This window comes from Zerene cesonia, chromosome Z, assembly GCF_012273895.1.
Source record: "Zerene cesonia ecotype Mississippi chromosome Z, Zerene_cesonia_1.1, whole genome shotgun sequence".
NCBI lineage: Eukaryota > Metazoa > Arthropoda > Insecta > Lepidoptera > Pieridae > Zerene > Zerene cesonia.
Genome location: NC_052122.1, coordinates 5,390,514 through 5,404,900, shown reverse-complemented (window position 1 = coordinate 5,404,900; position 14,387 = coordinate 5,390,514). Strand labels below are relative to the sequence as shown.

General features: G+C 33.4%; 1 protein-coding gene across 1 annotated transcript in view; it reads left to right on the top strand.

Annotated features, from left to right (window-relative positions):
• Positions 1-2,606: 2,606 nt before the first annotated feature.
• LOC119835878 (otoferlin-like) overlaps positions 2,607-14,387 on the top strand; it is a 66,524-nt gene continuing 54,743 nt past the window's right edge. Inside the window, exon 1 of the mRNA XM_038360956.1 lies at positions 2,607-2,853. Within this exon, the coding sequence (XP_038216884.1) occupies positions 2,775-2,853 (79 nt within the window). The 5' untranslated portion in view covers positions 2,607-2,774. The remainder of the gene's footprint in view (positions 2,854-14,387) is intronic.

Here is a 14,387-nt window from a genome sequence, read left to right as displayed (position 1 = left end):
TTAAAGATTTTTTGATCAAACTTGGAGTTAAACTGAGCTTGCCTTTTTATTCCAGTCATAATAGTGTTTTATACAATCCTACCACTTGTATATCTTAACTCTCATAGTCTCCATTATAATTTGGCCGAACTAAATCTCCATTAATAATAACCGCGGTTTAACTACTATCAAGCCATGGTACGTGTACTTCCCATAAATTAATTTCCGTGCTAGCCATCAAAGGGCATGCCATTAATTTGCAATTACATTAATGCAGTATTGGATGATGGTTTATTGACTTATCTCGGATTTAAAAGCATTTGGTTAAACAAATTTGTCCATACTGAAACATTGGATGGATATAACATAACTATATTAATTATCTACAATTAACGAAGGGTTTCGGTTGTTATTATAACAAGGGTCGTTATTTTTGTCTTGTGCGAACCCTTGTTAAAACATCTACGAGTTTTTGTGCACCAATTATACATTTCCTTTTTATGTACATATTTAATTTAGAACAAAAATGTTATGCTTGAAATATTAATTTTAATAAACCATTGTTTTCTGTGTAAAGGTTATCATTTTTGTAGGTAAATATTATAAAAATAAGAAATTCTTTTTTTTGCCGCCGTCATATTCTGAAGACTTTTGGATTGAATTATATTGGGTAAATTTATATTGTTAGTAGATATGTTGATAATGCCGTGAAGATAAATTCTTTGTTCTTAGTAAATTGCTTCAAAAATTAGGGTGAATCAACCAAATAAAATATGCATTATATGTGTACTTGGAGCTTTTAGCGGGATAAGCTGGGATTTGGGATAACAATAATATAAGATATTGTTTCTCTTAATTACTTAAATTAGTATTTGTAGAGTAACTTTGAGAATGGTTATACCTAGTATAGTATTATGTTATCTGTTGTTATACTTAAGGACGCGGTTTTCTACGCGTGGTTCCCGTTTTCGTGGGAATTTTTCCTTTTCCGGGCCTGAGAATGAATACATATCCATACAAACAGGTGGTGGTAACCACCAAACGGAATTTGCCTAACTCAGAGATTTTTTTTATACCAAACATAACTTCTGAACGAAAAGTCCAATCGTCAATCTAAAGTAGAATTTACACGTAGAAACTCAACCTAATTATCACACAATTTAAATAATTAAAAAAATGCAATGAAATAGTGATATTTTAACTATTTTATAGTGCTCATGAATAGTCAATAAATAAAATACATATACGCGAGTGAACATACACCTAGACGTAGCAAATTTGTTCAGATTTGAGTTCTATTCCCCATTTAAGAGTAGGTGCCGTCCAAAGTTTCCATCTACATAATTATCTTAAATATACAGAATGCGAACTTGTTCATTTTATCATGTACATTTTTTACGTTTTTAATAGTTAGCCTATATGTTTGTTATAATGTAATCGTTGGCTATATCCCTCTCTTTCAAAGATGCATTTTGTCCACAACGTTATTATGAAGAACCTAAGATAGAAACTGTAATACCATTAGCTCTGGGAAATGAGTTCTTTCCGATATGTGCTCCAGAATGTACTCCCTCGATGAGGGTTATTTACAAGGAGCTATTTATTATAACTTAAACATTCCCTAATGAAAATATACTATAGTATAGGAGAATAAAGGAACTGTATTTATTTTAATAATTCACAAAAGGTGTATGTTGGCTTGGAGTTCAAAGAGAATTTTCTTTTAGTAAACAAACTTAAATCTTAAACTGGAATCACTTTTTGACGCTCAAAGATTAGGCAAAACTCACGAAATCCGACCACCAAAGACTGCAGCCACTAAATCATTCGTAAACTCTACAAAGTGTAAAGCCTAAGCTTTATACGCTTGAAACAAAGGGATTTACTATTGAAATATAATTAAACAAAACAGATATTTGGCAAGTTTGATATTGTTAGAAGGACATATGGACAACAAAGTTACTACGTCGTGTTCGCGTCCTTTGTTCACATGTGTTTTTCCTGTTTTTGTCGGTGGGGTGAGAGGTTTAGAGAACTTTTCTAATAAACAAAATAATTTTATTGCTTCAAATGACATTAAAGTAAGACAAATGTGCTATCCGATCCTTTTTCTTACCGAAGAATGATAGGTACATTTTTGCATTGTGTGCATTAAAATAACCTTATCAATAAGAAAATAATTTTGTATTTTCATTTTGTTGATAAAAACGTACCACGGAAATTTTATTTACTCATTTATTTGTGTAAAATATTATAATAAAAGGGCAAAAATGAACAAAACGCAATACAAACATATTTATTACATGTAAGTCTTCTTCGCAGTCTCCATCATGACGGTGTTTTTCATTTTCGTTAAAGATTTTCATTCAAAATAATCACGTGTTTATCTATTAAAATATTATCTAAGCAGAATCCCACGAAGGGGTAAATCTTTGACCATATTAGAATCATGACCGAATCAGCTTACAAAATACAAAGGCTGTACGATCGGTGGCGTTATTACGCACCCGCGCTGCCGCTTGCCCCCATCCCCATCCCCACGTTCCATCGCGAGGGAGGCTCGAAGCACCTCATTGCCCGGAGCCTGAGCTTCATTTCAGTTCCACCGTTCATCGTGAGCGGTCGTCGAGAAAGGTCACCCTGATCCTAGTCACGTAAAAGTTGTAGGTATAGATTTAAATATGCGCGGCGGAACGCGCCATCGCGATGTCCGCCGTGGACAGTTTTGAAGTTGTTGTATTTTGTTTCATCGTTGCTTAATAAATCGCGTTGTCGCATGAAGTAAATTTGCAATCATGTCGCTCACCGTTTATTTAAAGCGTTTTAAATTAATAAAATCCAAAGTAGAAAGAATCGTTACCTTGGAGTTCAGAGGTAAGTTAATGCGTATAAACTTAATTAATTTGGTTTTTAATTTGCTTTTAACTACGGGAAAATGTTATAATTTATCCTGCTTATTATTTATCATTTTTAATTAGTTATAAGAAGTACTTTAACAGCGAATGAACTCCGTAGTGATATGAATTCTATATGGTACATTTTGGTACTCTATATTTAATCAGGAGTCTTTTTTTTTGTGAAAAATGAAGTTGTTGTTTGGCAGAACATACCCACATGCCTTAAAGCCTATATAGACAAAAACACGGTGCCGTCGCGTGGCTCACCCTAAAGTATGAAAAGAATCAACAAAATATTAGCCCAGATTATGAAACAGCAAACACCCATTGAGCTTATATATTGTCTATAGAAAAATAAAGCATGTACACAATAAAAAGACAAACATTTATATTGAGGGAGTCGAGCACGCTACGGCACGAATTGGGCCAGCTCGCACCGGGGAAGTACCACACCCCCACAGAAAACCGGCGTGAAATAGTGGCATGCCACTGTGTTTCGTACGGTGAGCGGGGGAGCCGGAGGCTCGTTTCCTTTTCCTCACCCGTCCCAGTCAATTCCTTCTTTCCAGTCGTTAATCCATTCCTTTTACCTTATCCCAAAAAGCTGAGTTGCCCGCTATGACATAAAAAAAAAAAAAATGGTTGCCTGTAAAGTCGGTTTTACGGGCGAAGATTTTACGTGACAACGTCTTTTTCTCTTAATATTTATTGATTGATATGAATATTATTAAATTGCACAATAGGAACAAGGAATTGAATGAAAATAAGAATTGCACAAATTTTAACTATAGAAAATATATTTTGTTTACTAAAAAGACAGAGACAGAGACACAAGCACGCGCCGATTCAATGCGCCTAATTCTCTAGTGCTGCGCGCGCGGCGGACCGATCATAGTTCGGTGACTCATCGTAACGTTACCGGGCGTTACACTTTTTCATGAGTGACTCCGAGCCGCAACCTAATTTAAGACGTTGTCACGTCAAAAAAAAAAAATAATAAATAACAAAAAAAAAACAAATTGAAACAAAGCGAATGTTGAGATCAAACGCGAGTAAAAATAACTGGGTCGAGATTACTTTAAAAAAAAATAATTTATTTAAATAAATTAAAATTTGTACTTAATCTACAACCTTAACTATTGAGAGCTGGTGTGAGAATGACGAATCCACTTATGAACTGCTTAAATATCATATTGAGTTCACTGGAATTCACATAATGATCCTGTTACTTAGGTATTTGCCTTTTATTTTTTGTTTAAAAATTAAGTGTAGGCTTTTGCTTTGCTTTACTGTCCCCCTCCAAATTCGAAGTACAGGATTTTGAACGAAACCTGGATCTGAGAATTTTAACATAGATTAAACATATTAATATCACAATAGTTATAAAAGTTCTCCAACCATATTGAATAATATCGTGAGTTTCAAAATTAAATGCAGGAATCATCTTCAATTCATTTAGCTTAGATGAAATCTTCTCTCTATCATACATGCTAAGTTCTATTTCAGTTACAGTCTCCATTGGCTGTAAATCCACTTTTCCAATAACTATTTTGTCCGTTGATTCCCTCGTGTGAAATAAGTTTTTTCCTGAAACATTCAACTCACAATTTTCTCCATATAGTATATTAGTGTGCTTCGTCCATAAAGTTTATCTATGATTATTACACTTAATTCCAACTTCAGTTGTCTTATTAAAATACATATAAATTGCTTTTGGGGATATCTCAAAAATTTCTTCCTTAGGACACTTTATTGGTACCATTTGACATTTTTCGCTATTCATCGTATTTAATATTTCAAATTCACAAGTATATTTCGTCAAAATATTTCCTTTACAAATTAATTCATTCATTTCAATAAAGTCTTCATCTTCATACATTTCTTCTTCATTGTAAGCCAAAGTAACCGTTCGCATAATAGGATAGGAACAGGATAGGTTATATTGGATTATAGGTACAATTTTTCTTGTCCAATATAGACTATTCTTAACTAATGGTGTTTCTATTACAAAATATACTATTCCATCAATAATTTTACAATCTACAGTAATAAACTTTTCTAAATCATTTACATTTCTAGATATAACAATTTTTTTTGGAATACTATAATTCGTATCTTCTAACACCTGAGATTGTAATATACTATAATGATACATTTTATGTTCAGCAAACGTAATAGCTGTTGTTAAATTTTCACTTACATCCTGCAAAGTTTGAGCTTGCAATAACAAAGATATAGCAGCCTTTTGTTGCGCTTTACTAGTTAACATAGATAACAATTGATTATTAATATCTTTCTGAATTAACGTAATATTTGCAATCTGCTTATTATATTCCTCTAAAGTTTCACCCGTTATCGATACTTGTTTATTATAAGCAATTCTTACAGTTTCTAAATCTTTCTGAATTATATCTAAATCATTTTGATCTAAATTACCAGTTATCGATTTTATAACACTATCTACTAATTAATCCTCTTTTAAGCCTATTATTACTTTGAATATTTAAATGTTTACGTATCTCTCTAACATGTTCAAATATAATATTAATTCTCTGATATACATGATTAACATCATCTATCTTAGACTTTCTATAAGCAAAGTTTACAGATTTTTGAATACTTTATAAATTAAATACAATTGGTTTTATTTCTAACTTATGACTAATATACCACTTTCCTTCTAAAATTCGAACAGTCTTCAATTCAACTATTATAACATTTTCTGTTAGAAGTAAGTTATTAGATAAATATAGTGAGAAGACATTAGTTGATGAAGTAATGGAACCATATACTAATACCGCGCAAAATGCATTAAGGAATAGTTTACCGTACCATGGCCAAATTTACGTGTCAAACTGTGGTTTTGAAGAAACGGCCGCCCGAATTTTGCAATTAGAAGCTGAGGGCAGGTTCGATAATATTAAGCAAAAATTTTCAAGTATTTTACCGCCGCCGCGAAGCGTTCAGAGTTATCCGCAACAGAAACCCAATGTTATAAATCAAAAGCATAATTATCCTTAATGAATGAATGAATTATAATAATTATTATAATCATAACCAGAATAATAATAACTTCCACCAAAAATATCCTTGGAAGCCAAACCCAAATAATGTTTTTAACAAGCAACAAAATAACTCTTTTAAACGCAATCAATATCATCCAATGAATAGGAATGTTAACGAAACGGAAGACGTGTCCATGAGGACAGCGCCTCAATTACGCCCAGGTCAAACGAACTTAGGTAAAGGTTTAGTGGCAGAAGAAGTTTTTCATAATAATAACATAGATGAAGCAATTTTTTACAAAAAGGCCTCTCAAAACAAAGGGCCATAGAATTTGATTGTGTCAAATCTTATTTGCCGTATTTTGAAACGGATCATCCGAAATTAAAAGTGTTAATTGATACACGCAGTCAGAGATCGTTAATGACGGAAAAAGCGTCAAAATATTTTAATAGTTATTATAAGCCCGAGAAATTTTCAGCTCGTACATCTCACGGTACGTCAATTCATGTAGGTTTAATCGAAACTCCGTTCTGGTATAAATACTTTAATACGGATGAAGGAACAATGAAGTTTTGGGTATTTAATTTTAGCGATCAATATGATATTTTAATGGATATGATTGAGCAAGTTAATACTAAAATAGATTTAAAGGAACGTAAATTAATATTACCGAGTAGTGAAATTTTAATTCATCACATGACTAATGAAAATTATATATTAGTAATTTATGCGAAACTTATAATGATTTATTTACTGAAGATGGCCAGTAAAAATAACTAGGTTTTTGGATCCATATTGTGTACGACAGTTGGATTATAACAGTAAGTTGAATAACTCAAATTAGTAAGACTGCTCTCACTTTCAGAAGGAGAGTGAGTCTCTCCAGTATCCCTATAGTTATATACAAAAGTCTGGGGTTTCAAATTCAAAGGAATGGTGAAAGGATTATGCTACGGTACTCACAGCAAATATCCGATGATAACTTCCTTGTTCATTTCCTCCCTCGAACTTAACTAGCTAACAATCTAAACTAACCTAACTTTCAATCTTAAAGGATTTCGTGAAATTTTTCGTAATTACTATGTATTTACTTTTAATTCACTCGTTAGGCCCCACGTTGGGCGCCAGTAAAAATAACTGGGTCGAGATTACTTATAAAAAAAATATTTAAATAAATTACAATTTTTACTTAATCTTACGACCTTAACTATTGAGAGCTGGTGCGAGAATGACAAGTCCACTTGTGAACTAATTATAAATCTGAGATATCCTCCTGCCTGGTGGCCCGGTGGTGGTCCGATACCGTATAACCATTAAATTAATAGACCATTGTTTACGCATTCCATCCACTAAATGGGCTTATTGTTCATGTTAATGCGTTCCTTCTTGGATTTCCACGGCGTTATCATAATGAGTTCACTGGAATTCACATAATGATCCTGTAACTTAAGTATTTACCTTTTATTATTTATTTTAAAATTAAGTGTAGGCTTTTGCTTTGCTATACTCGCGAACTAAATACAAGGAAAAGTACCCCATACAACTGAAAATGTAAAAAAGAATCGGCGGTACAGTTTCACTTACAAACTGAAAACCAGAAAATTGAATAAAAACATCTCCTATCACTATTGGCAAATTAGTTAGAATAAAAATCGGTTAAGTCCGAGTCGAACTCGCGACTCTAACTAAGGGTTCCGTACAAATGTGCTAAAGAGCACTTGCTCTTGACCACTTGGTCACTCAACTAATTTATGACCAGGAGGACAGCGGAGTCTTAGTTATAGGGTCCAGTTTTATCATTTAACTAGGACCGACCGAGGACCGAGGCTTCGCAGGACAAAGAAGTATGTATGCACGACATTTGAAGATAAATCCACGATACGAATTTCGTTACATGTTTTCTAGTCACCGCAAGAGGGTAATAATAATGATGTCGATGTCTGCCATCGTGTGTCTCTATGGCATCGTAGCTTTGAACCGGATGAACCCATTTCCATGCGGTTTTTTCATTAGACAGACAATTCCGTTGCGGTGGTTCTTAGCTATGATGAAAATTTGACAGAGATGGCGGTGGCCACAAAGTATAGGTTAGAATATATTTTCCAACTCCCTCAATACCTACAAACTAAGTCCTAAACTATATACTGTCTCAAAATGAAAATTCAAGATCGTCTATCTTCATTGGTTTTTTATAACCAAGTTTCTACAATAGATAGCTTACTTTCTAGCTAACATTGACGCTTGGCTCCTTCCATCCGTCCGTTGCGTCCGAAGAAAACTTGGACATAATCTTAAACATTTCATGATCAAAATCAAGCTGGATTTTACGATAATCGTTCAGGCCCAATCGATGGTTCAACTCAAATAATAATTTCCTTTTTCTTCTACTTCTAAACTTTCTTATTTCACAGAACTCATTACAAAATTTTACAACTTTATAAGTTTCTTCTCTCTTATGTTCTCCTAGGCTCTCACTATGACCGTAGGTTGTAAGTTCTCCTGCTTTACTCATTGTAAGAAACTCCACGCGCTTACAATATTTTAATATTACTTAGACCTGACATAAATTAATATTGGTAAATAATCCCCTTTTAATTACTCTTATTATCATTGTACATTCATCTTTGCATATCCATTGTCTATGTTCAGAAGATAGAAGCTCATATATTTATTAGATATAAATTATTTGCAAAATAGCACAAAGGCTATAACATATTTCTTCATGCATTAACTGACATAGTACCAACAACTAAGCTATTTAATGTGCGAATTAATGTGCTAGTAAGTTGGATACATATGGAGCTATGATAAGCAAAATGCTTTGATAACAACTGTTAGTTAGACTTGGCAGTAAAGACGTGCCTAGTCCCTTAACTAATTTATACATCATCTCACTATGCGTGTAGGTCCATCTTGTTACCCAATATTTATAAACAATAACAAACTTGTATCTATATATCGTATAATCGAATCTATGGTATTGATTAACTATTAATGTATGCCATAAAATAGTCAGTGAAGTTTAGCAACAATATCAATTTATCAATCTAATCAGAACAGCTCTTTTTTTTATTTTCGTCTATTATTTTCTTAAAAAAGAAATAATTGTGCTTGTAGGAATATTTTTTGTAGGTTTAAGGAAGCTTTAGACCGGGGAAACCGGTAGCCATACTCTGAACATAATTTCCCCATGTTGCTTGACAAACGCAGTACAAATGCAGCACTTCTAAATCCGTTGCCGTAAACACGTTAAACAAATTACATCTTAGGATTTCGTAAACAGTCCGAGATTTTTTTCAAGTATTGCCACTGTAAAATAACGTTTAAGAGACTGACTGATATAATATAAGACAAAGTATATGCTTTTATAATAGATGACTCGTAGTATTAAAGAGTTTCGTAGTACTAAATTTAAAACTTACGATAAAATGTATTAGTTCGGAGAACTTACTATAAAATTTTATAATATATATGAAAGATGAAAATCTATAAAATGTTATCGCTTAAGAACTACAGAACAATGCTTTGGCATCATTATTATGTATACAATAAACATGACCTATGTAGAATTAAAAAGTATAATTGGCATGATTTTCAAAGAGAAACTACACAGTACTTGCCAACTCTTCTCCGTAAAAAATACTTTCTAAACCAATGGTAAATGGTAGATAAATATAAAAAGTACGTTATGACGATTCAAAAGTGCTTCTAGAATTTTATTTGACTGCTGTAACAGCTGCAGCGTAAACTGCTATAAAACATCTGTATATTAAATTATGACAATGTCGTGCTACACAAGAAGAAAATCTAAATATGATAAAGATACCATTAAAAGAAGCTTATGTTTCGAAGCTATGGTACTATCAACATTAATTTGCATACTTTATACGTCGATTTATTGTAAAGGCACAGCGTGCAAACACATTATTCATTATGTGAGATATCGGATCTCCATTAGCGCAATCCAAACACCTGAGATGGACAAATCACCAGCACCGTGCACAGGCGATTATTTAATGTAAACCGATATTGATGCATCTAGGTTGAACAAATTGAACATGAAATTGCTAGCAAACTAGCATTAATCATATAAATAACTTTACGCTGCACCAATGGGTATTGTAAAATCGGCAATCCAGTTTAACTATCCAGAACCTGTATGTAACAATCAATACGTAATAATAAAATCATAATTGTCTTAAGTCGGAGTTGTTTAATGCATATCTTCGCCGACCTTTTTTTGTAGGAAAATTATATCTTGCTAAACAAAATTCGGTTACCGTTATACCCACTAACAAATAAAATAATATTTAAGTGTGCTCCCTTACAACGAATGTGATTATTTTTCCGCGTTTTTGCTCGATTTTTATAGGTAGACTTGAATCGTTCGCGGAATATTGTTATGTATTCACTTTGAAAATAAATCTAATATATAAAATTCTCGTGTCACAGTTTTCGTTGCCATACTCCGCCGAAACGGCTTGACCGATTTTGATGAAATTTTTTGTGCTTATCCAGCTCCCCCACTCACTGAACGAAATACGGTAGCATACTACTATTTTACACTGATCTTGGGTGTGCGAGGTACCTTCCCGTTCAAGCGTGCTCGACTCTCAGACTAATATTAATTTATATGTATTAAAATTATTGTACTTAAATGCAACATAATGCTGACAAGTGGCTCTAAATATTTAAAAACGCAACCTTTAAATGAAACGTCATGTTTGGTACCTGAATCTAAAGTAGACTAAACAACGACACATCACAAGTAGGGTTCGGTCACGATTTTATTTTGCACCACTTGTGCGCAGGGAGTCCTCCCTGGGAAAGCAGTAACCGTCTTAGAATCTAATATGGAAATAAACCACTACCCGAAAACCCCTCAGTTATCGATAAATAAACATAAAAACAAATACGAATTTAAAACCTCTCACGTTTTTTAACGTTGTTTAAATGAATAATTGCTTTGATGCTTTAACCCTTAAAGTTATAAAATTATAATTCTAAAAAAGCACCCATGTAGGGTATAACCTCTATTAGGTACATTATTACCACTTTAACATTAAATATTTATTTCAACGTCCTCAAATAAGATATTCTCTCTAATACAATTTATTCATGGAGATTATTTGAAATTTGAAATTGTTAATTTCATTAATTTGTATGGTTATCATCTGTTGTGATAGGATCTTGAGTTTGATCACTGGTGAACTAATCAAACAGTTTGAAACCTTATAACTACATGTAAAGAAACCGCTGTTATTGAAATAACATTGAATTTGTAATATGCATAATTTATTAAAAACCCCATATTATAAAATTTTAAATTATTTTACACTTTCTTAGTATTTCGAAATCCTTTTCTTACGTTAATTGCAGATTTAACTCGCAATATTACCTCTTTAAATTAAAATACCGGAACTTGAATGAAATTTCCCACTGAGTAGACGAGTAGGCGAGGTAAGCAGAGAAGACTTAAATTTGTAAATATCAGATAGATGGTATGTGTATTTTCTGCTGAGAGTATAAATTTTAAGATCGGGAACACTTGATACGCAACTCCAAGAACCCAACAGCACTATAACATGTATAGAAATAACGTCTTAGCAAACATTGATCAGTCTTATGGCCATTTTCTGGCGAATTATAATAATCGAGATCTGGAAAGTTTTATGTTGAAAACGATATCTGCACAACTTCGAGAAGGAAAGTATTATATCTATACATCAAGCTTAAATTTATTCAAAGCCTAAAGAACGTTCATGTTTAAAGTTCATACGAATGAAGTCAAAAAGCCTGAGATCAAAATATCTTCAGGATCAATCAGTGGAATCTTACCCAATGTGTGTTAGGTCACTGATCTCTTCATTCAGTATAATACTTAAGCATTAAAAATAATATTACAGCTATAATAATAATTCGGGCACGTTTTCTGCAACTCGACGTCAAGCGCCTATTTTGCGTGAAAGAAAAGGAGGGGATAGCCAGTCAAAGCTGGAACCATCTTAGCTCCTCCATGAAGCTAAGCAGCATATTACAGCAATATTATATGACTGTTTAGGTGAAAGGTGTGAATCATATTTCTCTTAACGCACAATAACAGAAGCTATATGAATAATTAATCAATATTTACGATATTGATCACGCAATTGTGCCTGTAATTTCTTTGTTTTCATACATTTGCCCAAATGTTATACTTGACCTTTTCTATTCAACATCTGCAAAATATACGGGCACACATTATGTTGTTGAGTCGTTATGTATAATTAAACACAGTATTCTTTAAAATTGCACGTTATAATTACGGCTTGAAAAATATTATTCACATTTACATTAAGGCCATAAGCCCTGTAACAACGATATGACCGATCGAAGTTAATTATGGTTAACGTGAAAGGAATTAAAGTATTCTACAAGGTGGACTAATAGTAATTGAAAAAATAGGTATAATACAAAAGCGTTGACGAGCTGTCCTCATATTTGTGGTAAACATTTGTTGAGCAACACTGTTGCTGGTAACTTTGTTTGTATTTTGATGTTAAAATCAATTTTGCCAGCACAATGTTGGCAACTCCTCAACATGTTGATTCAACTTAATGGTTATCCTGAATATGGGGTTTAATTGATTTTTACGACGATATTCGTTCGATATGAAATATTCGTTGCGATTGATTCTGTAGTTGGTGTTTTATATCAAAGTAGGTGTTCGTATGCGGATTCGCCAGCGTGGTCAAGGGAAAACATACAGCCCGGGGTTTTACTCGCTTAGTTGCCAATCCTGTTTTATTTCCGGGTTAAAAATCTATCCTATGTCCTTTCTCGGGTCTTGACCTATCACTGTATCAAATTTCATCAAAATCGTTTCAATGATTCAGGCGCGATGAAACATACAGATGGATAGGTAGCCTAAGTAGGTATCAATTTAAATAAGATAATATCATGAAATATTTCTCAGTATAGGTAGGTACACAATTTACTTATATTATGTACTTATACAGAATAAAATAGACCCGAATAAAGACAACATTCACTCGTATTTGATAAAACACTTTGTTTTAATGCTTTCGTTTGAATGCTCGGGGCACAAATGATTATCTCAGCGTAATTACCTACCTTGTTGCCCAAAACCAATGAACACAACAATATTGTTTGATATTGATCTTTGTGGCGCTGATTAAACGAGAGTTTTTCTAAGTAACGTTGTGCTCATTGTATTTCTTTATGTTGTGTTGTGCTTATTATATTGTTATTCTAAAACAATTTCATTCAACGCCGTTGTTTTAGATAAGACTCCATTAATTTTAGAATATAAATAGCATATAGCGCTGTTATGATTTATACACCTAAATCGTCTTGAGCAATTCCCCCAGGGAGCAATCACTTTGAAACCATTAGGTACGTAAACCCCATATGACAAACTGTGTGATATTTGTAAGCTGATTGCGCTGAGACGGGCAGTTTAGTTCTTTGCTGTAATTAGGTATTTTATAATTTTATGCCCGTATTTAAAAAAGTATGGTGTCATTAAAAATGCGAAATTAAGCGACTGTAAATTTATATTACATCATGTAATAGCTATCAAGCTCGCTGTTCGCACATCCTTGCTTAATGTAATTCTAGTCCTACCGATAATATTTTAAATCAGTAGTAGTTATAAAACAAAGCCGCTTACCGCCGTCTGATGTTATGTTTACTTAGATATTTTTAAAACTTTTGCTACGGATTTTATGCGGGTTCTGTTTTTTATAGAATTATGCTATTGGAAGGTATAAATAAATAATAATAATACTGCTATAAATAACGTATTATCGATAAGTTATTTATACTTTATATAAAAAACTTATCTATATATGTTGTAAGCATTGTAATAAAATAATGGAAGCTTAAAGTGTGTGTTTGCCCCGTCATTAATTAATTGCAGTAACAACCGATAGAGCGAATGAGTGAAATATGAATCAATTGTGGGAGCCGAGTACTCTTCGGTACCAATTGGGCCATGTCGGGGTAACTACCACAACCCCAGGGGTTAGTTTCCCTGGTGTTGAGATGATAGGCGTGAAATAGTAGCTTACTGTGTTTCGCTCGGAGAGTGGGGGAACTGAAGAGGTCTTCTTTATTCCCGTCGTCAATTCTGTCTTTATTCTTAACAACTTAATCCCTTAAAAGCGAGCAACTCATTAGTGGCTCTCGTTGCAAATGTTCATGGGCGGTGATAATCGCTTACCACCAAGCGAGCGGTGGCCTATTTCCTTTTCCTCACCCGTCCCAGTCCATTCCGTCTTTCCTGTCATGAATCCGTTCCTTTTCCCTTACCCACTAAAAGTGGGCAGCGCTTCCGCAGAGGCACTACCTTTGCGAATGTTCATGGGCGGTAGTGATCGTTTACCATCAGGCGAACCACCAGCTCAGTTGTCGAACCAACAGCTCAGCTGCCCGCTATTACTAAAAAAATCTGCAATAACTATTATACCGCAGAGAACCCATCAATCATTCATCAAAGTAATT